General features: G+C 62.3%; 1 protein-coding gene across 1 annotated transcript; it reads left to right on the top strand.

Moving 5' to 3' along the window:
- Positions 1-10,961: 10,961 nt before the first annotated feature.
- On the top strand, positions 10,962-21,495 carry KRBA1 (KRAB-A domain containing 1). The gene is made up of 16 exons (XM_055129776.1): positions 10,962-11,115; positions 15,131-15,257; positions 15,353-15,457; positions 15,542-15,655; positions 15,837-15,971; positions 16,206-16,310; positions 16,400-16,561; positions 16,788-17,090; positions 17,264-17,416; positions 17,561-17,731; positions 17,948-18,097; positions 18,988-19,140; positions 19,227-19,409; positions 19,723-20,091; positions 20,564-20,623; positions 20,711-21,495. The coding sequence occupies exons 1-16, from the start codon at positions 11,104-11,106 to the stop codon at positions 21,493-21,495; spliced, it is 3,087 nt and encodes a 1,028-aa protein (XP_054985751.1). The 5' UTR covers positions 10,962-11,103.
- Positions 21,496-23,069: the final 1,574 nt, after the last annotated feature.

Genomic DNA, 23,069 nt, shown 5'->3' on the forward strand with positions numbered 1-23,069 from the left:
TCTAATGTATTCTTGCTGAAAGAACTGAAAGAACTGTTAAAACATATTTCAGGAGGAAGAAGCAAGAACAATAGTCAGCAAAGAGACCAGTAGGCATACTGGGAAATCCAAATAGCGTTGATTACATAAAATAAAAAGATGAGTTGGAGGAGACTTAAAAATAAAATGTTTAATTTTATGGTAATTATGGGTAATTATATACAAAACAGAGAGGGGAGAATGTGATCGAGTCTAAGATTAAGTTACTTAAGTCTATTGTTCAAAAGGAGGGTAGAAAGAGTAATTAATGTTAGACTGTATTCGACCAAATGTATACGTAAAATGTTAGTATAAACCCTAAAAAAACAGAAAAGAATGGCTTATTTTATTTCTTTTCCTTTATTAATGTTTGAAACTTTATTTAAACACTGCGACTTACAGTGTTGTTCATAATACAGTTGTTTGGGGTAGTCAGTGAGTGTTTGAACACCAATTTCATCAACAGTGTAATTTTCTCTCCACCAGTTTTCCCAGTTTCTCACCCTCCCCCCCCAAACCTTCCTTCTTAGCAGGAACACAGTAATCTACTTTATATGGCTTGTAACAGAATAAATCTCATAGTGGTGTTCCTACAGTCTTCGTCTGACTTTAGCATTGTTTTTTGTTTTTTGTTTTTCCTCGTTGAGCTCAGTGAACTTCTCCGCAACCTTCTCGTCTAACTTGCTGTGTTCCTCCTGGGTCTCAGCGCTGCACGGTAGGAGGTGTGGGACCGTCTCTTCGGATCAGTCCTGAAGCTGCGACACTCACACAGTGGAGGAAGTCAGGAGGGCCGGGCCCTGGGGCTCCTGGCCAGGCAGGCACTCAGCCCAGCCAGGCCCGAGAAGGTTCCAGAGATCTCAGCCCAGAGACCCGGCCTGCCTGGGCCCACTCAGCTGTGGCGTCTCTCCCTTTCTTCTCCTTTTGTGGGCATACATTTCAAGTCGGTAGAAAGAAAAAAGCTAATAAGGGAAAAAAACAAACCAGGGGCTGGAGCAATAGCTCAGCAGGTAGGGTGTTTGCCTTGCACGCGGCCGACCTGGGTTCGATTCCCAGCATCCCGTATGATTCCCTGAGCACCGCCAGGAGTAATTCCTGAGTGAAGAGCCAGGAATAACCCCTGTGCATCGCCGGGTGTGACCCAAAAAGAAAAAAAAAAAACCAATGTATGAAAAGAATAAGCTGGCGTGTTAGTTCAGCAGGTAAGGCGTCTGCCTGGCGTGAGGCTGACCTGGCATCCCGTTTGGTCCCCTGAGCACTGCCAGGAGTGATCCTGAGTGATCAGAGTGATCAGAGCCAGGAGTCAGAACTAAGTGCCACCTGTGTGACCCAAAAAACAAAACCAAACCAAAGAATCAGGAGCAGGGGCTGGAACAATGGTAGGGTGGGTAAGGCACCTGCCTTCCACACGCTGACCTAGGTTTGACCCCCAGCATCCTGTAGCCCCAGCACCCCCTGAGCTCTGCCGGGAGTGATCCTGTAGAGTCAGGAGAAACTATCTCCTGAGTATCACCAGGTGTGGCCTAAAAATAAAAACTGAAAAATCAGAATCAATAGAAAAAAAGAAAAGAAAACAAGGAAAAATAACAGAAATGAAAAAATAATTACTGATCACAATAAATTCAAATGGGATATTTGCCAATTAAAATCGAGATGGTGGGGACCGGAGCGATAGCAGAGCGGGGAGGGCGTTTGCCTTGCATGCGACCGACCCAGGTTCGATCCCCGGCATCCCATACGGTCCCCCAAGCACCGCCAGGAGTAATTCCTGAGTGCAGAGCCAGGAGTAACCTCTGAGCATCGCTGGGTGTGACCCAAAAAGCAATAAATAAATAAATAAATAAATAAATAAATAAATAAAATCGAGATGGTGGGCCCACCACTGCCATCCTGTAAGCTCATCTACCAGCGTTGTGCCAGAGACTCAAAAATAAATCTCTTTTTGTTGTTGTTGTTGTTGTTGTTGTTGTTTTCTTTTTGGGTCACACCCGGCAATGCTCAGGGGTTACTCCTGGCTTTGCACTCAGGAATCACCCCTGGCGGTGCTTGGGGGACCATATGGGATGCCGGGGATCAAACCCGGGTCGGCCATGTGCAAGGCAAACGCCCTACCCGCTGTGCTATCGCTCCGGCCCCTCAAAAATAAATCTTGAAAGAGATCAAGCCGGAAATTTTCTCAGACACCCACTCCAGGCTGAGACCTCTGGGGCAGTCACGGAGGGGGACAAAGCAGCTCCCACCCTTGCAAAGCCCCAGAAGCCTCTGCCACAAGCCAAAGCCTACCGTGCCGCTGGCCAGACGGCCCGGTGAAGTGGTCCGGATTCTCTGGAGCACATGGCCACGAATGCATCTCCAAACTGACAATACTGACATCCCAGAGTAGCACACCAGGTGGGATGGGCTGTACCGGGGAAGCCAGGGAATCTTGGCTTGTTGAAGGCTGGTTGGGAAAATGGAGAGAAGGTGACAGTGACAGTGGAATGGAATTGGGGTTGGAATATTGAAGGCAACAAATCACCATGAACATCTTTGCAAACCACAGTGTTTAGATAAAATGGGGGGGAAATACAGCTGGGCAGATTGGTTAAGCAACACTAATACTCACTACATTTTCTTGTATATACCTGAACTATAAATCCACAGAAAACTTAAATTTACGAAAGTGAGGAAAAAATACCAAGTTCTCACCAAATAAAGCTGGCATAGGCATATCAACACCATCAAAATGGTCACAGATTAAAAACCATTATTAGGGAAAAAGAGTGTTATCGCATAATAATAATACAATGAACATTTCCTAAGAAAATACTATTTTAAACTTGCAAGTTCAGTCTCAAAATTTATAAAGCTGAGGGTCTGGAGAGCTAGCCCAGCAGGTAAGATGCCTACCTGTGGCTGACCTGGGTTCTATCCCTGGTACTGCATGTGATTCCTTGAACCTGACCAGGAGTAATCCCTGAGCACAGAGGCAGGAATACCATCAGATGTGGCCCCAAAACAAAAACAAAAAATTTATTGAGTGAAAATTTTCAAAGATACCCTCGGCAAGGGACTGGAGTGATAGTGTTAAGTTGAAAGAAATTATATTGAGTTAAAATGGTTGGCAGCCCACTCCTGACTTTGGTAACCTCGCTTTGTTCTGCTTCTGTAACCATGCTTATGCCCCCAAACTGTATATTACAATGTACTATGCCTGGATCCTGTCACTTACATCCTGGCATCTGCCTGTCGGTTGGGTTGGAATTCACGTATGTGCCTAACAGATAGGGACCCGATCACAGAAGGAGTTGCTGAAAACAAGGAGCCCAGATAGTGACTCCATTCCCACGGCCCAGCAGATGGTGACTCCGGCCCAGCAGATGGTGACTCCGGCCCAGCAGATAGTAACTCCGGACAAACCCCAGGTAGCGACTCCGCCCCTGACGCAGAGCCCAGATAGCGACTCTGGTCCCACGGCGTTACAGATAGTAACTCCTGACGCAGGGCAAGGAGATTGAAAGAATGTCTTCGGACACACGAATTCTAAGAAAGTGGCTCTGGACGAGGCTACGTGACAAACGTGACTGACCCAGAGGACTCAAGCCCTATAAAAAGGCTGCCCTAGCTAGCACAAATCGCTGCATCTACTAGGGGTGCAGCCCCAGCATGTTGGTCTGAATAAACTTTTGTCTTGCAAGACTGGCCCGTCTCTGCTTCTTGCGGCTCCGGACCCAACAATAGCATAACGGGTAGGGCGCTTGCCTTGCACGAGGCCAACCTGGGTTCTATTCCTCCGTCCCTCTCGGAGAGACTGGCAAGCTATCGAGTGTATCCCGCCTGCACGGCAGAGCCTGGCAAGCTCCCCGTGGCGTATTCAATATGCCAAAAACAATAACAAGTCTCACAATGGAGACAATACTGGTGCCCACTTGAGCAAATTGATGAACAACAGGACGACAGTGCTGCAGTGCTACTCTTGGCAAGCTACCGAGGGTATCCTGCCCGCATGGCAGAGCCTGGCAAGCTACCCGCGGCGTATTCGATGTACCCAAAACAGTACCAATAATGGGCCTCATTCCCCTGACCCTGAAAGAGCCCCCAGTACAGCAGCGTTGGGAAGGACTGTACAATCTCCGGGCAGCTAAGGCAGGCCCTGACGGCTCCCCCCTCGCCACCCGGGTGGGGGGGTCTCGGGCTGCTCGCCCAGCAGGGGCAGCCAGTGCCAAGGGCAGTGGAGGAGGAAACAAGGGCCACGCAGGCCGATTGATCAGCTGCCGCTTATTCCATTCTCCCCAGGCGCCAGTTCCAGTCTCTCTGACCCCCATCCTGGTCTCACCTGCCCCTCATTCCCGGCTCCTCCTGTCTCTCCCGCTCATGTGTCCAGCTCCGTCTCACAGCCTGGGCTCTCTCTCCACGTGCCTGCTCCTCATTCTTCCCCTACCTTCTTTCCTCTGTCCCCCTTGCTAGTCTCTCCGCACCCCATCTTGCTGCCCTGCTCTCTGTCTCTCTCTGTCTTTCTCTGTCTCTCTCTGTCTCTCTCTCCCTCTCTCTCTCTGTCTCTCTCTCTCTCTCTCTCACTTGGCCACAAAGACCATCTCAGGAAATCCTTTCAAGACCAGCTGTGAGCCAGCAGGTGGACCTGTACCTGCGGGGCGAGTGCATCAGCAGCCTGATGTTGCCTTCAGACTTCCTGATACCCCAAAATTGCCGCTGTGCCTTTGGCCAGACCCCAACAACTTGGGACCAAGTTTATCAAGAAATTAAATAGCCAAAAGTTAGGTGGGGGCCGGAGTGATAGCACAGCAGGTAGGGTGTTTGCCTTGCACGTGGCCGACCTGGGTTCAATCCCCGGCATCCCATATGGTCCCCCAAGCACTGCCAGGAGTAATTCCTGAGTGCAGAGCCAGGAGTAACCCCTGAGCATCGCTGGGTGTGACCCAAAAAGCAAAAAGAAAAAAAAAGTTAGGTGTGTGGGAGCCACACCCACAAACCACCTCGGGCTCAGCTATACAAGCTCATTTATTGGCCTTACTTCAGAGACCAATAAACCTTGAAAGAGATCAAAAGCCTCAGTTAGGGCTGGCGTGGAGTGTGAGTGGGTGCGCCCTGCATATGCCAATAGTTTATTTCTCTGGAAAAGATGGAAACAAGGGCTGTGATCCAGAGACACACAAAAGAATCTCCAAACCGAGCAGCTCGCTGCAGAGATGCCTCCGGACTCTAAGCCAGGCCGACTTCACCGGGGAGCCTCAGGTGGGGGCAGGCGTCGTCCCTCCACCTGCCCCCTAAAGAGCCTGGTGGGTGGCCACCAACTTCCAGAACCCAATGAGAAGTGCAGGTACTCGGGCTCAGTGAAGGCAAACTCCAGGCCTCAGGGGAGAGGGGATGGGCCGGTCCCTCTCATCCCCCCCACCCCCCTAGGACCCTGGAGGTCACGCCCACAACCTGCCTCTGGCTGCTACTTAAGCTCCTTAATGGCCGTGATCCAAAGACACACAAAAATTCTCCGAATCGAGCAGCTTGCTGCAGATTTCTCCAGACCCTAATTATCTAAAATTTTAGAATTCCAGGAGGCATGACCGCGACATCTTATGCTATTCATGACAAGCAATATGAAAGAATATGGAGGAGATTGTCTGCCATGGGTTGGGGGGAGAGATGGGGGGATACTAGGGACTTTGGTGGTGGAAGATGTGCACTGGTGGAGGGTTGGGTGATCGATTATCGTGTGACTGAAACTCAAACAGGAAAGCTTTGTGACTATCTCACAGTGATTTAATAATAATAATAATAATAATAATAATAATAATAAAATTAACATTCTGAATAATAAAAGTAATGTGGACCTGAGTGCAGAGCCAGGAGTAACCCCTGTGCATCGCCAGGTGTGACCCAAAAAGCCAAAAAATAAGTAATATGAAGCTCATGCCCAATTCAATCAGCTTAAATTAATCAATGGCTGAATAAATAGCAATACTCCTACATTAAAAAAAAAAGATCAACTTTTCTACATTTTCTTGCTACAGGGAAAACTCAAAAACAAAAAGATAACTTTCTTTTTTAAAAATTTTTAAATTTTATTGAATCACCATGAGATAGTTACAAGCTTTCATGTTTCGGTTACAATCTCACAATGATCAAATACCCATCCCTCCACCAGTGCACATTCCCCACCACCAATATCCCGGGTATACTCCCCTTTCCCACCCTCCCCCTGCCTCTAAGGCAGACAATATTCCCCATACTCTCTCTCTACTTTTGGGCATTATAGCTTGCAACATAGACACTGAGAGGTCATCATGTTTGGTCCATTATCTACTTTCGGCATGCTTCTCCCATCCCAACTGGTTCCTCCAGCCATCATTTTCTTAGTGATCCCTTCTCTATTCCATCTGCCTTCTCCCCTCTGCTCATGAAGCAGGCTTCCAGCTATGGTGCAATCCCCCTGGCCCTTGTATCTACCATCCTTGGGTGTCAGCCTCATGTGATGCTACCCTACACTCCACAAATGAGTGCAGTCCCTCTATGTCTGTCCCTCTCTTTCTGACTCATTTCACTTAGCATGATACTCTCCATGTTTATCCATTTATAAGCACATTTCACGACTTCATCTCTCCTAACAGCTGTATAGTATTCCATTTTGTAGATGTACCAAAGTTTCTTTAACCAGTCATCTGTTTTAGGGCACTTGGGTTGTTTCCATAACAAAAAGATAACTTTCAAAAAGCCATTTGGAGGGGCTGAGAGACAGTAGGGCCGTCAGGGTGCTTGCCTTGCATGCAGCCAACAGGGTTCAATTTCCAGAAGCCTGTGTGAGACACCAGGCCCCTCCAGGGCTGACCCCTAGATGCGGAGCCTGGAGCAAGCCCAGAGCACCACAGTGTGGCCCCAAGCAAGCAAAGACATTTGGAAGCTAGAAGTCAGTTTTATTCTAGTCTATTTATTTGTTTGTTTGGGGGAAAGGGTGTTGGGCCACACCAGGAGGGTCAGGAGTTTCTCCTGGCCTCATGCCTGGTGTGGCTCCCGGCGTGTTTGGGGACCCTCTGCAGTGTCAGGGCACACACCAGGGTTGGCAGCAAAGCAGCACCTGACTCCTGAACTCTCCAGCCTTACCCTAGGTTTGCACTTTTTTAAACTTAAGTTTTAATTTTTTGTGCGAGGAGCCACACCCAGTGATGCACAGGGGTTACTCCTGGCTCTGCACTCAGGAATCACTCCTGGCGGTGCTCAGGGGACCACATGGGATGCCAGGGATCGAACCCAAATTGGCGGTGTGCAAGGCAAATGCCCTACCTACTGTGCTATCACTCCAGCCCCTAACCTTTTTTTTTTTTTTTTTGCTTTTTGGGTCACACCCGGCGATGCACAGGGGTTACTCCTGGCTCTGCACTCAGGAATTACCCCTGGCGGTGCTGGGGGACCATATGGGATGCTGGGAATCAAACCCGGGTCGGCCGCATGCAAGGCAAACGCCCTATCCGCTGTGCTATCACTCCAGCCCTAATCTTTAATTTTTTAATTCACTCACTTGCCTTGCACTTTTTTTTTTTTTTTGGTTTTTGGGTCACACCCGGCGATGCACAGGGGTTACTCCTGGCTCTTCACTCAGGAATTACCCCTGGCGGTGCTCAGGGGACCATATGGGATGCTGGGATTAGAACCCGGGTCAGCCGAGCGCAAGGCAAACGCCCTACCCGCTGTGCTATCGCTCCAGCCCCTTGCCTTGCACTTTTAAAGAATCTTAGAGATCGAGAATAAAACAACATTTTCTCTAAAACAAAAATGACTAAATGTTAGATTTAAGAATTTATTTTCGTGAAGGGGTGAAGAGCACCACTATGAATAGTTAGCTTGTTACAGAATTCTGACCCAAAAAAAGTAAGTATGAGAGAGACCCAGTTATTTCTGTATGCAAATTCCACGTGGCTGTTGCCAAAAAATGATGGATCCCTGAACACAGTTCATTTGGGGTATTCACACATTACTTGTGTGCTACATTGTTCTTGGGAGGGGCGACATTTTTTATCTAACATAGGCAATGGTTGATAAATATTATTGATGAGTGAAAATTAGTTCCACATTCCAAACTCACTGGAACTTATTGTCTCGGCTGTTCCCGTTGAAGTGACGTGTCCAGATTTGTCACGACTTTGTGATGTACACGTTTTACAACCTAACCATCTCCACTCAGTTCCTAGAATGAGTTCTTGCTTCTAATTTCCACTTCAAGCTTATTAATTAGCTAGGGAAATTGTCTGTGGCGAGTTCTCCAGAAGTCAATGCAGGGAGTGACCCAAGAGCTACCGTAAGTCAATGATGAGAGCTAAAGAGGCAGTACAATGGGTAGGGTGACCGGGTTCGATCCCTGGCATCCCATCTGGTCCCCTGAGCACCACCAGGAGAAACTCCTGAGCGCAGAGCATCACCCCTGAGCATCACCGGGTGTGACCCAAAAACAAACAAAAGAAAAAGTCAAGGGTGAAATGTAGCACTGCACTGTAGCACTGTCGTCCCTGTTGCTGAAGCGGGCACCAGTAACAACTCCATTGTGAGACTTGTTACTGTTTTTGGCATATCGAATATGACGCGGGGAGCTTGCCAGGCTCCACTGTGCAGGCGGGATGGTGAAATGATGAAAGGTAAACTACTGGCTAGCACTTGGCTGCAAATCCACTCTGAGTTATTGAGAAATGAGTGTCTGTGTGTACTAATTATGTAGTTTCCTATCCTCTCTTGTCTTTATCCTTGTCCAGAACCGACAGACGCTGTTAAATTAAATGGAATTGAGGACACATCTTCAGGGTCATTTTGCAATGCAGATACAGAGGGAGGCAGAGGCACAAAGGGAAGCTTTGGGGGTGGGGGAGGGGAGGCGGTTTCTCCACCACTGAGAGAACTGGCCATTCAGCAAATTCTTGGCAGCGCGATCACTCAGCAGATTGGACGGTGATGAATTACTTGGAGCAACAGCCGCCCGGCCCCTATAAATGGGAGGCTGAGTGGAAGGGTGCTGAGTCTGTGCTAAAATAAGGTGGGGGGGCTGGAACAAGCACCAATACAGTGGGGAGGGCGCGTGCCTTGCTCGCGGCTGCCCTGGACCCAATCTCCTGCACCCCGTATAGTCCCTGAGTCCCTCCAGGAGTGATCCCTGAGCCCAGCCAGGTGTGTCCCCAAACCCAAACCAAACAAAATGAAGGTGGGTCTTTAAGGTGGGAGCTATTCGTTTCTTTTGTGATAGAGTGTCTCAAGATTTCGGAGATGGAGGGGCGGTGTGGGGAGGAGGTGGAGGGAAGCCTCGGCATAAAGATGGGGCCAGGGGCCCAAATCACAGGCAGAGGCGATGCAGGAGGGGCTGAGGCCTTCGGGGAGCCTGACATAGACAGATGGATGCGTGGCTGGGCGGGCAGATGGACGGATGGAAGGGTGGTTGCTTGTTCCACCTCAAGCTCTCTTTTCCCATGTCATGAAAGCATTGTGATGCCTTCAAATCCCTGCCAGCCAGCTGTGCCCCCTCGGTGATGAAGGATGGGCTTTGCCAGGGCCTGGGGCTGGCTGGCGATTGACCAGTCTCCCCTAAAGCTTTCCTTGAAGGTCAGGCCAAGAAAGTCAAAAGGGTACCCCAGAAATATGGGGGTGGGGCCAGCAAGGGCCCTGGAGCCTCGGAGCCATCAGAGAGAACCATGCCTGGGGCTGCCAGGAGAGAACCCTGACCCCAAACGTTCCAGAGGAAGAGAATGGGGGGGGAGGGTGTGGGCATCTCTGGGCCCAGGGTTTCCTGGCACTGGACCCTGCAGTCTCTGGCAGCTGGGGCTGGCACACACCCTGCACCAAGCTGTTCTCACTGCAGGGAGGGGGGCTTCTCCTGCACACCAGGCACAGCTGGGGACCCCTCCCCAACCCCCAAAAGTCCACTGCTCTCTGCATGGAGTTCCACCTCACCAGGAAATGGTAGGGCCGGCACTTCCTCTAACTCATCAGGCATGGGAAGACCAACTCCACTCCAGGGCCTTCTGGGATTGTTACAGCCCACCCAAGACATCCTCAAATAGTCACGTGAGCTAGAATGGCACTGAGATCCATGCTCTGGTGGCAAGGGAGCAGAGTGACAGATCTCAAAGTGCAACTCTCTCCTACCCCTTGAGGTCCATTCCCTCCACGCCTCCCAGGCGGCCTGGCGTGGTGGAGGTCCGTGTAGGGGATGTAGCTCTGGGAGAGATAGCTCCATTTTATTTGTGCATCCTCATTTGGTACACAGGATGCGGGCCCAGAAGGACATGGGTGGATGGATGGGTGGATGGAGGGTTGGATGGATGAATTGGATAGATGGGTGGATGGATGGGTGGATGGGAGGGTGGACTCATAGAGTGGGTGGGTGGGAAGGAAGATGGATGCATGGATGGGTGGGTGGACAGATGGATGCATGCATGAGTGAACGGAGAGTGGATGGATGATGGAAAGGTGGCTGCGTGGATGGGTGGGTGGATGGATGGAAGGGTGAATGCATGGTTTGGGTGAGTGAGTGGATAGATGGATGCATGGATGGGTGGGTAGACAGATGGATGCATGGGTTGGCGGGTGGAAGGACGGATGGAAGGGTGGCTGCATGGACGGGTGGGTGGACGGATGGAAGGATGGACGCATGGGTTGGGTGGGTGAGTGGACAGATGGACGCCTGGATGAGTGGGTGAACAGATGGGTCCATGGGTGGGCGGGTGGGCGGACGGATGGGAGGGTGGTTGTTTGCACGGTCAGATGGGACGAATGGATGAACCAGTGCGGGCCCAGCTCACCGGGTCTCCGGGCCAAGCCCCTCCTTAAGCTTCCCAGGGTCGGGCGCGGGCTCGCTCCAGGCCTCCCCGCGCCCGCCCCGCCCCGCCCGCGCCGCCTTCTGGGAAGTGTAGTTCGCGCGTGCGCACGGCGGCCCCCGAGGCCGGGTGGTGTCCGGGCGGAAGTGGGGCCGCCCGTCTCGGGGCCCGCGCGGGGCGGGCGGGACGCGCCGCCCTCGCCCCGCCCCGGCGCCCCCGCCCCCAGGTGGCCGCGGCGCGGGGCCGGGGACAGAGGCGGGCGCCGCGGGCCGCGCCGGAAGCCGAGCCCGGGCTGCGTCCGGGGATGGCGCGCCAGGTAAGGGTCGCGGGGCGCGGGCGGGAGCCCTGCACCCGCCAACTTTGGGGGCGGGCGGGCCCGGGGCGCGGGGGCGCGTGCGGAGCCGGGCGGGACCCGGGATCCCCCCCGCCGCCCTGGGACCCGCGCGAGTGGCGCCCCGCCCCGCCGGGACCCCCGCAGCCCGCGCCCCGCAGCCCCGCGCGCGCCTCCCTTTATTCCCAGTTGCCCCGCGAGCGGGGGGCTTGGAGGCCTCGGCGGGGGGGTTGGGGGCGAGCGTCCTGGGACTTGCAGCCTGGGGGGCCCCTAGCCCCGAGCGGGGGTGGGCGGCCGGGCCGGGGGCGCCCCGGGGCCTCCCCCAGACGGAGGGTGTGGATCGCAGGGCCGGGGGGCGGCCTGCCGGGCTGTGGGGGAGGGGGCGGGCCGTTCTTGCGCGAGCGCCCCTGGAACTTGTTCTGCGATCCGGGTGGCGGGTGGCGCAGGAGCCGGGACCAGCCCCAGCCGCGGGGGGTCGCGGGGGCCGCCGTGTTGTTCGTGCTCCGCCAGCCCCTTCCCTGCAGCTCTGGCCAGCCCCGGCCACGTCCCCTGCGCCCACACCGCGCCGGGGCGCCGGGCGCCCTGATCCTGGGCAGCGGGAGGCCAGGACGCACGGGCAGGACAGGGGCCGGCAGGCCGGTGCGGTGCCCAGGAGCACGGCCTGTGGGAGGTGCGGGGTCAGGTTAGGGGGCCCAGAGCCCTCCAAGACGCGTCCTGTGGACGCTGAAGCTCGGGTGACCCCGCCGGGCTGGGGACACGCAGCAGAGAGTTTTAGGAACACTGGTTACAGGGAGGCAGCCCCCTCACCACCAGTGGGCCCAGAAAGCTGGTCTCCTGTGGACGGACCAGGGAGACTGGGGTCCCCCCAAGGGTCCTAGGAGGACCGCGGGGCCCACTGCGACCCCTGAGCTAGCCCCTGAGAGCCCTACCGCGGCTGCTGAGTTGCATGCACCCCTGCCCGTCTCTCCCTTCCCCTTCGCTCCAGGGCAGCTCCTGTTCTTTCTTTGCCTTCCTCGGGATTTCGGACCACACCTGTCAGTGCTTGGGGACTCCCAACTCGGTGCTCAGAGAGCCATGGGGTGGCGCAGGCCTGCACGCAAGGCAGCGCCTGTGGAGCGGCCCCTGTCCAGCCCGACCAGCCCGTCCAGCCCTTCCCATCGGATCTTTGTCATGGAAGAGTTTGTCTTTGGACGGGGAGCTGGGGCCGCCTTGCCAGCTGCCTGACACGCTGGGTATATTTAGCCGGGAGATAAGGAGCCTGGGGCCCGGATGTGTGCGGAAGGGGCCGTCTGTGCCTCGGGGGGCAGTTCAGACCTGCAGGTGACCTGAGGCCGGCGGCTGGTGGCCCTTAACGTCCCGGCACTTGTTCCAGGCTCGGGGAACCCGTTTCCCTTCCCCGGTGTCTGGATGAGTTTGCCGAGAGCCGGTGTTCAGCAGAGCAGGACAGCGCTCGGCAGCCCGGCCCCCTGGCCTGCCCCGTCTGTGTCCAGCGCTTGGGAACTGCGTGTCCAGCCAGCAAGGAGGCCCCGAGGGCAGTGAGTGGCAAGGGTCCAGCTCCGCCCTGTGCTGCCCGTCTGCGCTTTCCAGTCCCCGGAGGAGGTGCTGCGGGCCGAGCCCTGGGGAAAAGGTGGAGATGGTGACCAGTGTCCTGGTCGCCTGTGTGGCTGTCATGCCCTGTCCCCACCAGCCACACACACACACGCACACGCACACGCACACGCACACGCGCGCGCACACACACACACACACACACACACACACACATACACATGCTCACTGGGGAAATTTCGGGCTGTGGTCCTTGACTGCGAGGGCAGGGCTGGGGCAGGCCTGGTGCCTGGTGGGCTGCGGGGGAAGCCCTGAGTGGGGGGTTTGCCAGAAAAGTCCCGTTTCTCAGCCCCGAGCTGGTGAGTGCCGAGGACGTGGGGTGCCCCGCGCCCTGCCTCTTGCTGCCGTGAGGTGCTCCTGCGGGAGCAGTTAGGGTGCCCCCGGGGAACCAGCCCTGCCCCGCCCCTTAGTGGGGCCCTGGGGTCCTGCCCCCTGCCCCAGCCCGCTGGTCCGTCTCTGGAGGAGCTGCCGGGCGCGGCGGTGCTGAGCTGGTTTGCACAGACCTCAGTGGGTCGCGCGGGTTTTTAAAAATGGGATGTTTGATGCTTGTTTTCTTTTCTTTTTTCCTTTTTTTTTTTTTCCAGTTTTTGGGGGCCACACCTGGGGGTGCTCAGGGCTGACTCCTGGCTGTGGCCGGGTCACCCATGGCGAGGTTCAGGGGACCCTCGGGACGCCGGGGATGGAATCATGCACGCTGCTGCCGGCGAGGCAAGCACCCTCCCCGCTGGCCCGCACCCTGGCCCCCGGGCTGTCTCCTTCACACGGTCACCGCAGCCGGAGCCTCCGGCGTTGGCCCCTGGGCGTCGGTCCACACTGCGTGCAGGGATGTCTGTCCACACTGCGTGCCGGGGTCATCCACACTGTATGCAGGGACCATCTGTTCACGCTGCGGGCAGGGACATCTGTCCACACGCGGGCAGGGACATCTGTCCACACGCGGGCAGGGACATCTGTCCACACGGCGGGCAGGGACCGTCCACACTGTGTGCAGGAACCATCTGTTCGCTCTGCAGACGGGGACGTCTGTCCACACAGCGGGCGAGGATCATCCACGCCGTGTGCAGGGACCATCTGTTCACACTGCAGACAGGGACCGTCTGTCCATGTGGCAGGCAGAGACCGTCTGTCCACGTGGTAGGCAGGGACCATCTGTCCATGTGGTAGGCAGGGACCGTCTGTCCATGTGGCGGGCAGGGACCGTCTGTCCATGCTGCAGGCAGCTCTCTCAGAACCGTCATCCCTCCCCACACTCACGGTCAGGCCAGCAGCGTGAGGGGTCAGCCCTGTCCTGTGGTCACGGCTGGGCGCGTTCCCTCGAGAGGGAGACTGGGGAGGGTCACCTAGTGCCCGATGTCTTACTAGGGGGGCACTTCCCCGCCCAGCCCCCCGCCACAGCTGGGCCGCGAGGAGGGCCGGCAGGAGGAGGGCAGAGCGGGGACACGGACACGCGGGGACTCGGAACAGAGCTCGGGCCTCATGGCGCAGTGTGGCCGTCGTGTGATCCGAGGCGGCCCCCCGCACAGCCCTGTCCTGCGTGGACGCCACCCACGAGCTGTAGCTGCCGTCCGTGCGTGCGCTCAGGACCCCGGGGCGGGTGCAAGCGAGGTGCGGGAAGATTCTAGAAGGGAGAGTGTGGGGAGGGTGTGGGGGCGGAGCAGGGCGGGCGGGCCGTGGACGGGGAGGGACGAGGGGCAGGAGAGCATCCCTGGGCTGTGTGTGGTGCCGCCACGGGCCCGACAGCCAGAGGGAAAGGGCGCTGGGGGGGGGGGTAGGAGGGCCTGGGGGTGGGAGCAGGCCCGGCCAGGGGGGCGCAGTGCGGCGGGGACACACCCCAGGCCCCTGTGACCTTGGGGCCCCTGACTCGGGCAGACCCGGGAGGTCCCGTGGGTGCTGGGGGTGGCACGTCGCCGTGCCAGGCGGCTATGGTGACCGTTTGGACGTTGGGCTGGAGCTGAGATGGCACGGGCCGGCCTCAGCTCTCTCGGGAGCGTCCCCTTGGCCCCTCTGAGGCCAGGAGGACACACTGGGGCCCCAGAAGTCTCTGCAGGGAGGGGGTGCACTCTCGAGGCCCAGCCCAGGGGACCCCCACTGTCCCATCGTGCGGCCGAGGGTGGCCGTTTCCCCGACGCGGGTGGGAGCTGCTGGACGGGGGGCGGGTGTGACCGTCGCAGCCGTGGCCCTCCTGTGGGCGCCGTGCGGTGGCCTCTGTCCCTCTCCCCGTCGCTCACTGTCGACCTGTTCGGTGCTGGGACGGGCGTGGAGGGGGTAGGGGGCCCGGTGCTCAGCTTCCCGCAGCTGCCGCTGATCCTGTGGTTGCGGGGTCGGGGGTCCCGGGGCCGAGCCCCTCCGCCCGCCCCACCTGGTCTCAGCAGAGCCCCCCGCCCGCCCACAGGTGCCCATCGCCTTCGGGGACCTGGCCGTGCGCTTCTCCCCCGACGAGTGGCGGCTGCTGGGCGAGGGCCAGCGGGAGCTGTACCGCGACGTCATGCGGGAGAACTACGAGACGCTGGTCTCGCTGGGTGAGCGCGGGGGGGTGGCCCGGGTCACCTGGCCGGGGTGGGGCTGCGGGCCCCGAGGGGGTCTCGGGCAGTGACGGTCCCCCCTTGCTCCCCAGGGACGTCCGAGCGGCTCCCTCTCTCCGCCTTCCTGTCCCCCACGGAGCCCCGAGCAGCCCGCGGCGCCCGCGCCCGCCCGGATCGTGGGCCGGAGCCGCCCGGGGGTGAGTGGGCTGGGCTGGGCGGGGGGGGGGGGTCCTCTCGGGAGGGCCCCGGGTGCGAGTGGGCTCACCCCGGCCTCCCCGCAGGCGCCGCCCGGCACAGCGTGCCCCTCAGTGCCCTGGTGCAGCTGGTGAGGGAGATCCCGGAGTTCCTGTTCGGGGGCGGCAGCCCCGAGGGTGGCGAGCAGGCAAGCCCCGAGGGTAAGTGGCCCCCCGAGTTCAGGCTGAGGGTCCGGGGGCGCTTGCGTGGTGTCGCCCGAGCGTGACTGCGGCAAGGCGGGTGCCCCGGGTTGGGGGGACCCACGGCAGGCCAGCGCGGGGGCACCGACGTCCTGGCTGGTGCTGGCGGGCCCCTGACTCCGGCCCCTCCGCCTGCCCACAGCGGCCGAGATGGCTGAGAGGACCCCGGGGGCCGCAGGGACAGGCCTCGTGCCCGGCCTGGCTGCCACGCCCAGTGGCAGCTCCTCGTCCAGCGACCTGCCCGGAGCCGGGGGCCAGGGGAGCCCCCGCCCTACCAGTGAGTGCCCCCCCGACACACACCTGCTGCTCCCGGGTCCGAGGGGGCAGCCCAGGAGACAGGAGGGACAGTGGCCTCGTGGCTTCTCGGGGCCTGGTGTGAAACGCTCACCCGGGCCCGGGGAGGTCACCTCAGGCCCCACCCTTGGCCCCAAAGGACTCAGGGAGGGCCCCGCTGTCCCCGAGACGCTGCTCGCGGGGCCGGGGCTGGAAGCCGTTCCTCTCGCCCACGCAGAGCCCGGGGACGCGGCGTGCGCACTCGACAGGGACGGTGCGGAGCCCAGGGACCCCAGCCCTGCCCGGGGACCTCTCAAACAGGAGGCCTGGAGCCCGGGGCCAGGTCAGCTGCTCTCCCAGGGGCACCGTGGCGGGCGGGAGGGAGGGCGGGAGGGAGGGGCCGCCCTGTCCTCACGGGACCCCTGTGCCCAGGGCCGCCCCCCTCGGCAGGCAGCAGCCCCCTGCAGGGGCTCATGAACTGCCTGAAGGAGATCCTGGTGCCCCCGCCGCCCGCGCCCACCCGCAGCTCACGGCCTCTCGGCCCCACGCACTCGAGCAGGACAGAGCCCGGGTCCGGGAGCCCCCCCGGGGGAGGTGAGCCGGGGTGTTGGGGCCGGAAGCTCCTCTCGGGGGACTGGCTCCGTGTGGCGGGGGAGGGGCAGCCCCGGGGGTCAGCTGGGCGCAGGCCTGCGTGTCCTGAGGGGGCCCGGCGGTCCCTGTGGGGAAGTCGGGCTGTTGTGGGTTCGGGTTAAAGGCCTCTTGCAGGGCCCAGGGAACCATCTAGAAGAGCCCCTCTGGCCCCCTCCTTCCCTCTGTCCAGCGCCGGGGCGCCTGCAGGCCGGCGTGGCCAGCCCGAGCCCGGAGAAGCCAGCGGCCTGTGCCCGCCGGGCCGAGGCCAGGACCCCGCCGGCCCCCACGCTGCCCCCCGTGGCAGGCCGCGAGGACCCGGGACCCCCGGCCCGTGATGTCGGCGTCTTCCTGCTGCCTGTCATGAAGACTGAGGCCGCGCCCATGGACTGTCCCCTGCGGGGGCTGCTGAACTGTCTGCGGGAGCTCCCCGAGGCCCAGGGCAGGCGCCCACTGCCGCCGGAGGAGCCCAGGGCCTGGCGGAGGAGCGCTGGAGGTACAGACCCCCAGCCGGGACCCCCAGGGCGGGAGGGCTCCTTCACTCGCTTTGCAGTGGTCCCAGTTCCAGAAGGGGGGCGGGTGGGCAGGAGGGGCCTGGGCAGCGGGCCACTGAAGGGGCTCACTCGCAGCCCCGTCCGGTCCTCTGAGCCGTGGGGGGGCTTCCCGCAGGCCTCGGACCCCCGGCGGCCACCCCCGGAGCCGGGCTGTCCGTGGTGAAGGTGGAGAGCGGCTGGACCCCGAGCCCCCCCGTGCCCGCGTCCTGTCGGCTCAGCAGACAGAGCCCCTCGGCCGCCAGCAGCCCAGGGGGCCGTGTGGCCCCAGGTGAGGCCTGGGGGGGTCCGGCTGGGTCCCCCCCCCACCCCCGCCCCTGACGACTCGGCCCCCTCGGGCCCCGGGGGAGCGGAGCGGAGCGAGGCCGGGCTGGGGACGAGCCCGCGGTGGTGATGGGGCCTCTCCCTGTCCCAGCCGGCAGTGCCTCGAGCTCGCCCCTGGACGCCCTGGAGGCCTGTCTGAAGGGCATTCCCCTGAGTGGCTCGTTACCTCCCCAGCCGCCCGCCGCCTGGTTCCCGAGCCCCCCGCCAGGAGCCCCCGGGTCTCCGCGGCCCGAGCTGCTGCCCCGAGGAGCACGTGGGGAAGGTAGACGGGCGGGCAGTGGGACGGGGGCCCTCTCCCCCCCCTCCTCCTCCTCCTCCCCCTTCCCCTCCTCCTCCTCCCCCTCTCCCTCCTCCCCCTCTCCCCCTCCTCCTGCTCCCCCTCCTCCCCCTCCCCCTCCTGCTCCCCCTCCCCCTCCTCCTCCTGGGTTTCCTGGAGCTCTGCCCCTGCAGGCTCCTGACACAGCTGCATCCCCCACAGAGCTGACCTCCGGCGCGGCCCTGGGCCTGCAGACCCTTGCGAGGGACGGCCCCCTGGGGACCCCCACCAGCTTCTCCTCCTCCAGCAGCACCGACGGGGACCTGGATTTCCAGAGCCCCGAGGGCAGCCAGGGGCGCCCGCCCGGGAAAGGTGAGGGCCGGGGAGGGGCTCCCCCGTAACTGGGCAGGCTCAGGCCCCGTCTGGACCTGGGCAGTCCGTGTCCTCGCCTGGCACAGGTCACGCTTTTTTTTTTTCCTTTTTGGGTCACACCCGACAATGCTCAGGGGTCACTCCTGGCTCTGCACTCAGGAATCACTCCTGGCGGTGCTCGGGGGACCCTATGGGATGCTGGGGATAGAACCCGGGTCGGCCATATGCAAGGCAAACGCCCTCCCCGCTGTGCTATGGCTCCAGCCCCAGAGGTCACGCTCCTGACACTGAGGATGTCCCCAGTGTCACAGCCCTCGTCACGGCCCCCGACAGAGGGAGGTCCCTGACCCCACACTGACCCCGACTGGGTCCCCGGGCAGCCACATCTGCCTCGTCACAGGCTGCTGCTGTCCCTGAGCCCACGGCAGGGGCCCCGTGGGGGCTGGGGCGGAACTGCCACATGCCAGGGGCCAGAGCGAGAGGACCGAGGGGAGGGCACTGGCCTTGCCGTACGGTCCCCTGAGCCCCAAGCATCGCCAGGCGTGCCCCCCAGACCACCAATGAAAATAGTCGCTTCCAGCCCAGCTCCCCATGCGGGTGTCCAGCGTGGACTGGCCACCCTCTCGTGCCGACTCCTCGCAGTCCTGCCGCTCTGGCGCCCGGGTGTGACGGGGGCGGCTCTGCAAGTCCTGATGGTGTCCGTGTCGTGCCTCCCACCCTGAGTTCAAGAGTCAGAGGCGGCCGCTGTGTCCCAGGGCCACCCCCGTTCGGTGGGCGGGCTAAGGGCCGCCCTGGGCACTGGTGGGTGGGCACTGCCTCCAGCCAGGCGCAGGCTGCAGGCAGGGAGGCAGGGGCGGGGCACCCAGCTGGAACCCGGGGGGTCTTTGCAGGAAGCCCGGTGGGTAGCTCCCCGCTGCAGGGCCTGGAGAACTGTCTCCGCGACATCCCCGCGCCCAGGCTGCGGCCCGCCTGGTCCTGGTCCTCGGCGGCGGACAGGGCGCCCCGGAGAGCAGAGTCCAGGACCTGGGGCGCCGACAGGGAAGGTGAGTCGGGCGCCCCGGGGCGGGCCCGCCCCTCCGCGCCCTCCCGCGCTGCCCGTGACGCGCCTGTTGGCTTCTCGTTGGCGCAGGAGCGAGGGGCGAGGCGGGAGAGGCAGCCCCTCTCGCCCAGCGTGCCCGGGACCTGCCCCCCAGGAGCCTGCGGCCCGCCAGCCCGCCGGCCCTCGTCCCCAGCAGCAGCCCCGCCTGCTGCCCGCGCGGCGCCAAGGAACCCGGCGCCCCCCGGGGGCTGCCCTGGAGGTGGCCGCAGGACGGTGAGCTGCTCGCCTGCGTGGCTCTGGGGCGTTTCTCCCCCGCGGCGGGGCCCCTTGTCCCGGAACCCCGTGCAACAGACCCTTCCCTTCCCCACCCGGCCTGCCGCCCCCGCCTTGCAGCCTAGAGTTCCTCCGGCCCTCCTGCCGGCGGGGCCCCCCAGGGGCCTCCGGAGGGTTCCCTGCCGCCCCTGCAGAGTCCCTGAGGAGTGGCCGGGCGCGGCCCAGGCGCCCAGGGCCGGGGGTCGTCCACTGCGGGAGGCAGGGGGCGAGCGGCCTCCAGCCTGACGCCCGCGCGGCCCCTGTGCCCTCGCAGGGGTGCCCAGCCGGCCGTCGCCGCTGCGCTGCCTGGAGAACTCGCTGAAGGGCATCCTGCCCGGGCGGCCGCTGCGCTTCGCCTGCCTGGCGGGGCCCAGCCCCAGCCCCAGCCCCGGCTCCAGCTCCAGCTTCAGCAGCTCCGAGGAGGAGCCGCGGCCCGAGCCTGCGCCCTGGCAGCCCCGCCTGCAGGGGGCGCCGCCGCCGCGAGACCCGGGCCCCGGGCCGGCCCCCACCCAGCCCCGCGGCACCCCGGACAGGGCCGGGCTCCCCAGCGGCCAGGACCCAGGCCCGCCGTCGCCCGCCCGCCACAGCCCCACCGACGGCCCCGGGGCCGCAGAACCCACAGAGCACAGTGGGCTGGGCGCAGGTGAGCCCCTCCACCCGGGACCCCGCACCCCCCCACCCCCCCCCCGACAGACGCGGATCTGGAGGGCCCCCAGCCCCCCTCCTGCAGATACGGGCTTTGGGGTCTCCCGCCCCCCGGATAAGCACGGGCCTCGTACCCCCCCCACTCCCCAGGGTGCCCCAAGCCCTGGATATCCAAGGAGCTCTGAATTGGGGCCCGGACCCCGCTCCTCCCCCCGCCACCCCCACCTCCACGCCCCCTCCCCCCCCTGCAGCCCTGTTGTTTGGGGTGTTTGGGGATTGTGCGCGCGCGTGACCCTAACGCCCAGGCGCGCGAACCCGCAGAGGTCTGGGGACTGGGCAGCTGCGGGGCAGCGTTGGGGGGGCGCAAGGGGCACAGCCTGGGGAGCCCACTGGCCGCACTGGAGGAGGTGAGGGTGGGAGGGAGCGCTGGGCACACCCCTGCGCCGATCTCACGCCCGCCCCGCCCACAGCCGCCCGCCTGGAAACACGGCCGGAGCCCGGGCCTGCGCACCCAGGATCCACGGCCACAGGTGGGCACCCCCGGGGCACCCGGCAGAGCCAGGGGAGGGCCCCGCGGGCGGGCACGCACCCAGTAACCAGGTCCGCTCGGGTTCCAGGCCACACCAGCAGCAGCGGGAGGCCACCTCCTCCGGGAAGCCCGCAGACGCCCTCCGCCGGCGCGCGGCCGCCGTGCCCGTGTGCGGGCAGCCTGCAGCAGGAGCTCCGCGGCCTCAGCACCGCCCTCTCCGAGAAGCTGGAGCGGCTGGCGGCCGCCCTGGCCGGCCTGTCCCAGGAGGTGGCCGCCGTGAGGACGCAGGTGGAGCGGCTGGGGCGGCGGCCGCGGGCGCCGGCTCCGAAGACTCACGCGCCTTGGCGCGCCCGGCGCTGGCCCGCGGGCCCCGGGCACCGGCCCCTGCCCTACTGGAGACACAGGGGCCCCGCGCGGCCGAAACCCAGGCTGCTGCGGGGCCCGGCCGCGGACTCGCCGGGCCTGCCCGCCAGCGGCCGGTTCCGCCTGGCCCCCCCGCTGCCCGCAGCCACCCCTCCCGGGGAGCCGCCTGACCCCGGCGCCGCGCCCTCCCCGCAGGCCCTGCCCTCCGCGTGCGCTAGCGGCGCGCACCCCGCACTCGGACACCCCGGCGGCCCCCAGAGTCCCCCGCCCCCTCCGGTGCCCCCCGCGCCCGTGCCCCGCGCAGACGTGGACCCGCCGGGCCCCGGCGGCCTGCTGGCCGGCGTCCAGAGAGCACTGCAGACGGAGCTGTGGGGCGGGGAGCAGCTGGCCCTGCGCTGGGGGTCGCCCGCCCACCGCCTCCACCTACTCGGGGCTGCCGAGGACGCGGCCCCGCCGCGGAGCCACCTGGCCCCCGGGCCCGGCCGAACCTTCCCGGTGTCGGGGCCGTGAGGTCACCCCAGGACGCTGCCATCACCTCAGGGAGGCCCCGCGGTGGGGCCTTCTGGGCTCAGGTTCCTTGACTGTCCCCCGGCCCGGCTGGGTTGTGCATTAAAGAAGCTGGTCGCTGAGGGATCGAAGCGCGTGTCTGCGGCTGTCACTGACCGGAGCCTCCTGGGGGCGCAGCACCCGCAGCGGGGTCCGCCCATGGTCTCAACACGGTTCTCACTCCACCCAGTGCAGGTCCCCGTGCGCACCTGGCTAGGACCCCCTTTCCCCACACTTGCCCCCCCCCAAGGGCCATGTGTCCAAACAAGGCCACATTGGGTGGGGGTCACGGTTAGGTGCCCAGTTTGAATGTGGGTCACTTTGGACCTGGGGCGCCTAAGGGCTGGACCTGAGTTCCTTTTGGCTGAAGAACACGGCCAAGGTCGGCTTGGGACCAGGCCAGTCGCTGGGCTTCCCCTAAAGGGGGCGGTTGGTGGTCTCTGGGGGCCCGCCCTTCACCCTGTGGCTCCCCCCAGCCTAGATCTCCCCCCAAGAAGGACCGGCTGACCGGCCGTGCTGCTCTGGAGCTGGGAGCCCCTCGGGGATCTAAGGGGTCACGAGCACCCCCCGGGAAGGAGCTGGTGCAAAGGGGTGTGACCGTGTCTGGGGTCACAGGGCCCCCTGCGTAGGGTGGGACTCGCGACACATGCCGGCTGAGAGGAGATGGGGGCTGACGTGGCGAGGGTGTCTCCCAGACCCTAGCCCCAGCGGCCCGTCTGCGGGGCGTGTTCCCGCGGGTGGTGCAGGACGCTGAGTCAGCAGCAGGGGTGCCGCCCGAGGGCCCCACTCTGGTGTGCCCCATGGCTGAGAGCACCGGGCTCCCCTTCCTCCCCGTCTCCCGGGTGTTTCGGGAGAGTGGAGGCCAGGCCCGTCGGGGGGAGGCAGGGGCCACGGCCCTGCCTTGGTGCAGCCCCTGGACACCGCCCGTCCTCCCAGACCACGGAGGCCACCGGCGCCTCACCCTCAGGAGGCAGCGTGGGCGGGCGAGGGACTGCAGCGCCTCCCGGTCCATGCCAGGGACCTCCTAACGCACCGACGCCCCATGGCAGCGGTGAGGCCCCGCGCTGGCCCTGACACCCCATGGCCACGCTGCTGACCGGGCAGAAGCTCGGACGTCACTCCGTCCTTCACGGCTGCGCTGTGGCTCTTGCCAGGTGCTCACGGCGCAATTCTATTGTTTTGTGGTTTTTTTTTTGCTTTTTTTTTGGGTCACACCCGGCGATGCACAGGGGTTACTCCTGGCTCTGCACTCAGGAATCACTCCTGGCGGTGCTCGGGGGACCCTATGGGATGCTGGGAATCGAACCCGGGTCGGCCACGTGCAAGGCAAACGCCCTACCTGCTGTGCTATCGCTCCAGCCCCAATTGACTGTATTTTTTGCCTGGGCATGGCAGGGTCCCCCCAGGCGATGCTCAGGGGGCCCTGGACTCGTTCCCAGCAGTGCTCAGCTGGGGACCATCTGCCCAATTACAAAGTGGAGGGGGGGCAATTCCTTAATTGCTGTGTGCAGCTGAGGGCATGGCACCACACCTGGTAC

This window comes from Sorex araneus, chromosome 1 (assembly GCF_027595985.1).
Source record: "Sorex araneus isolate mSorAra2 chromosome 1, mSorAra2.pri, whole genome shotgun sequence".
NCBI classification, from domain to species: domain Eukaryota; kingdom Metazoa; phylum Chordata; class Mammalia; order Eulipotyphla; family Soricidae; genus Sorex; species Sorex araneus.

Coding starts and splice junctions, on each gene's coding strand:
- KRBA1 (XM_055129776.1), top strand. Junction 15,656..15,836: donor CGAGCAGGCAAGCCCCGAGG/GTAAGTGGCCCC, acceptor GCCTGCCCACAG/CGGCCGAGATGGCTGAGAGG. Junction 15,972..16,205: donor GGGGAGCCCCCGCCCTACCA/GTGAGTGCCCCC, acceptor TCGCCCACGCAG/AGCCCGGGGACGCGGCGTGC.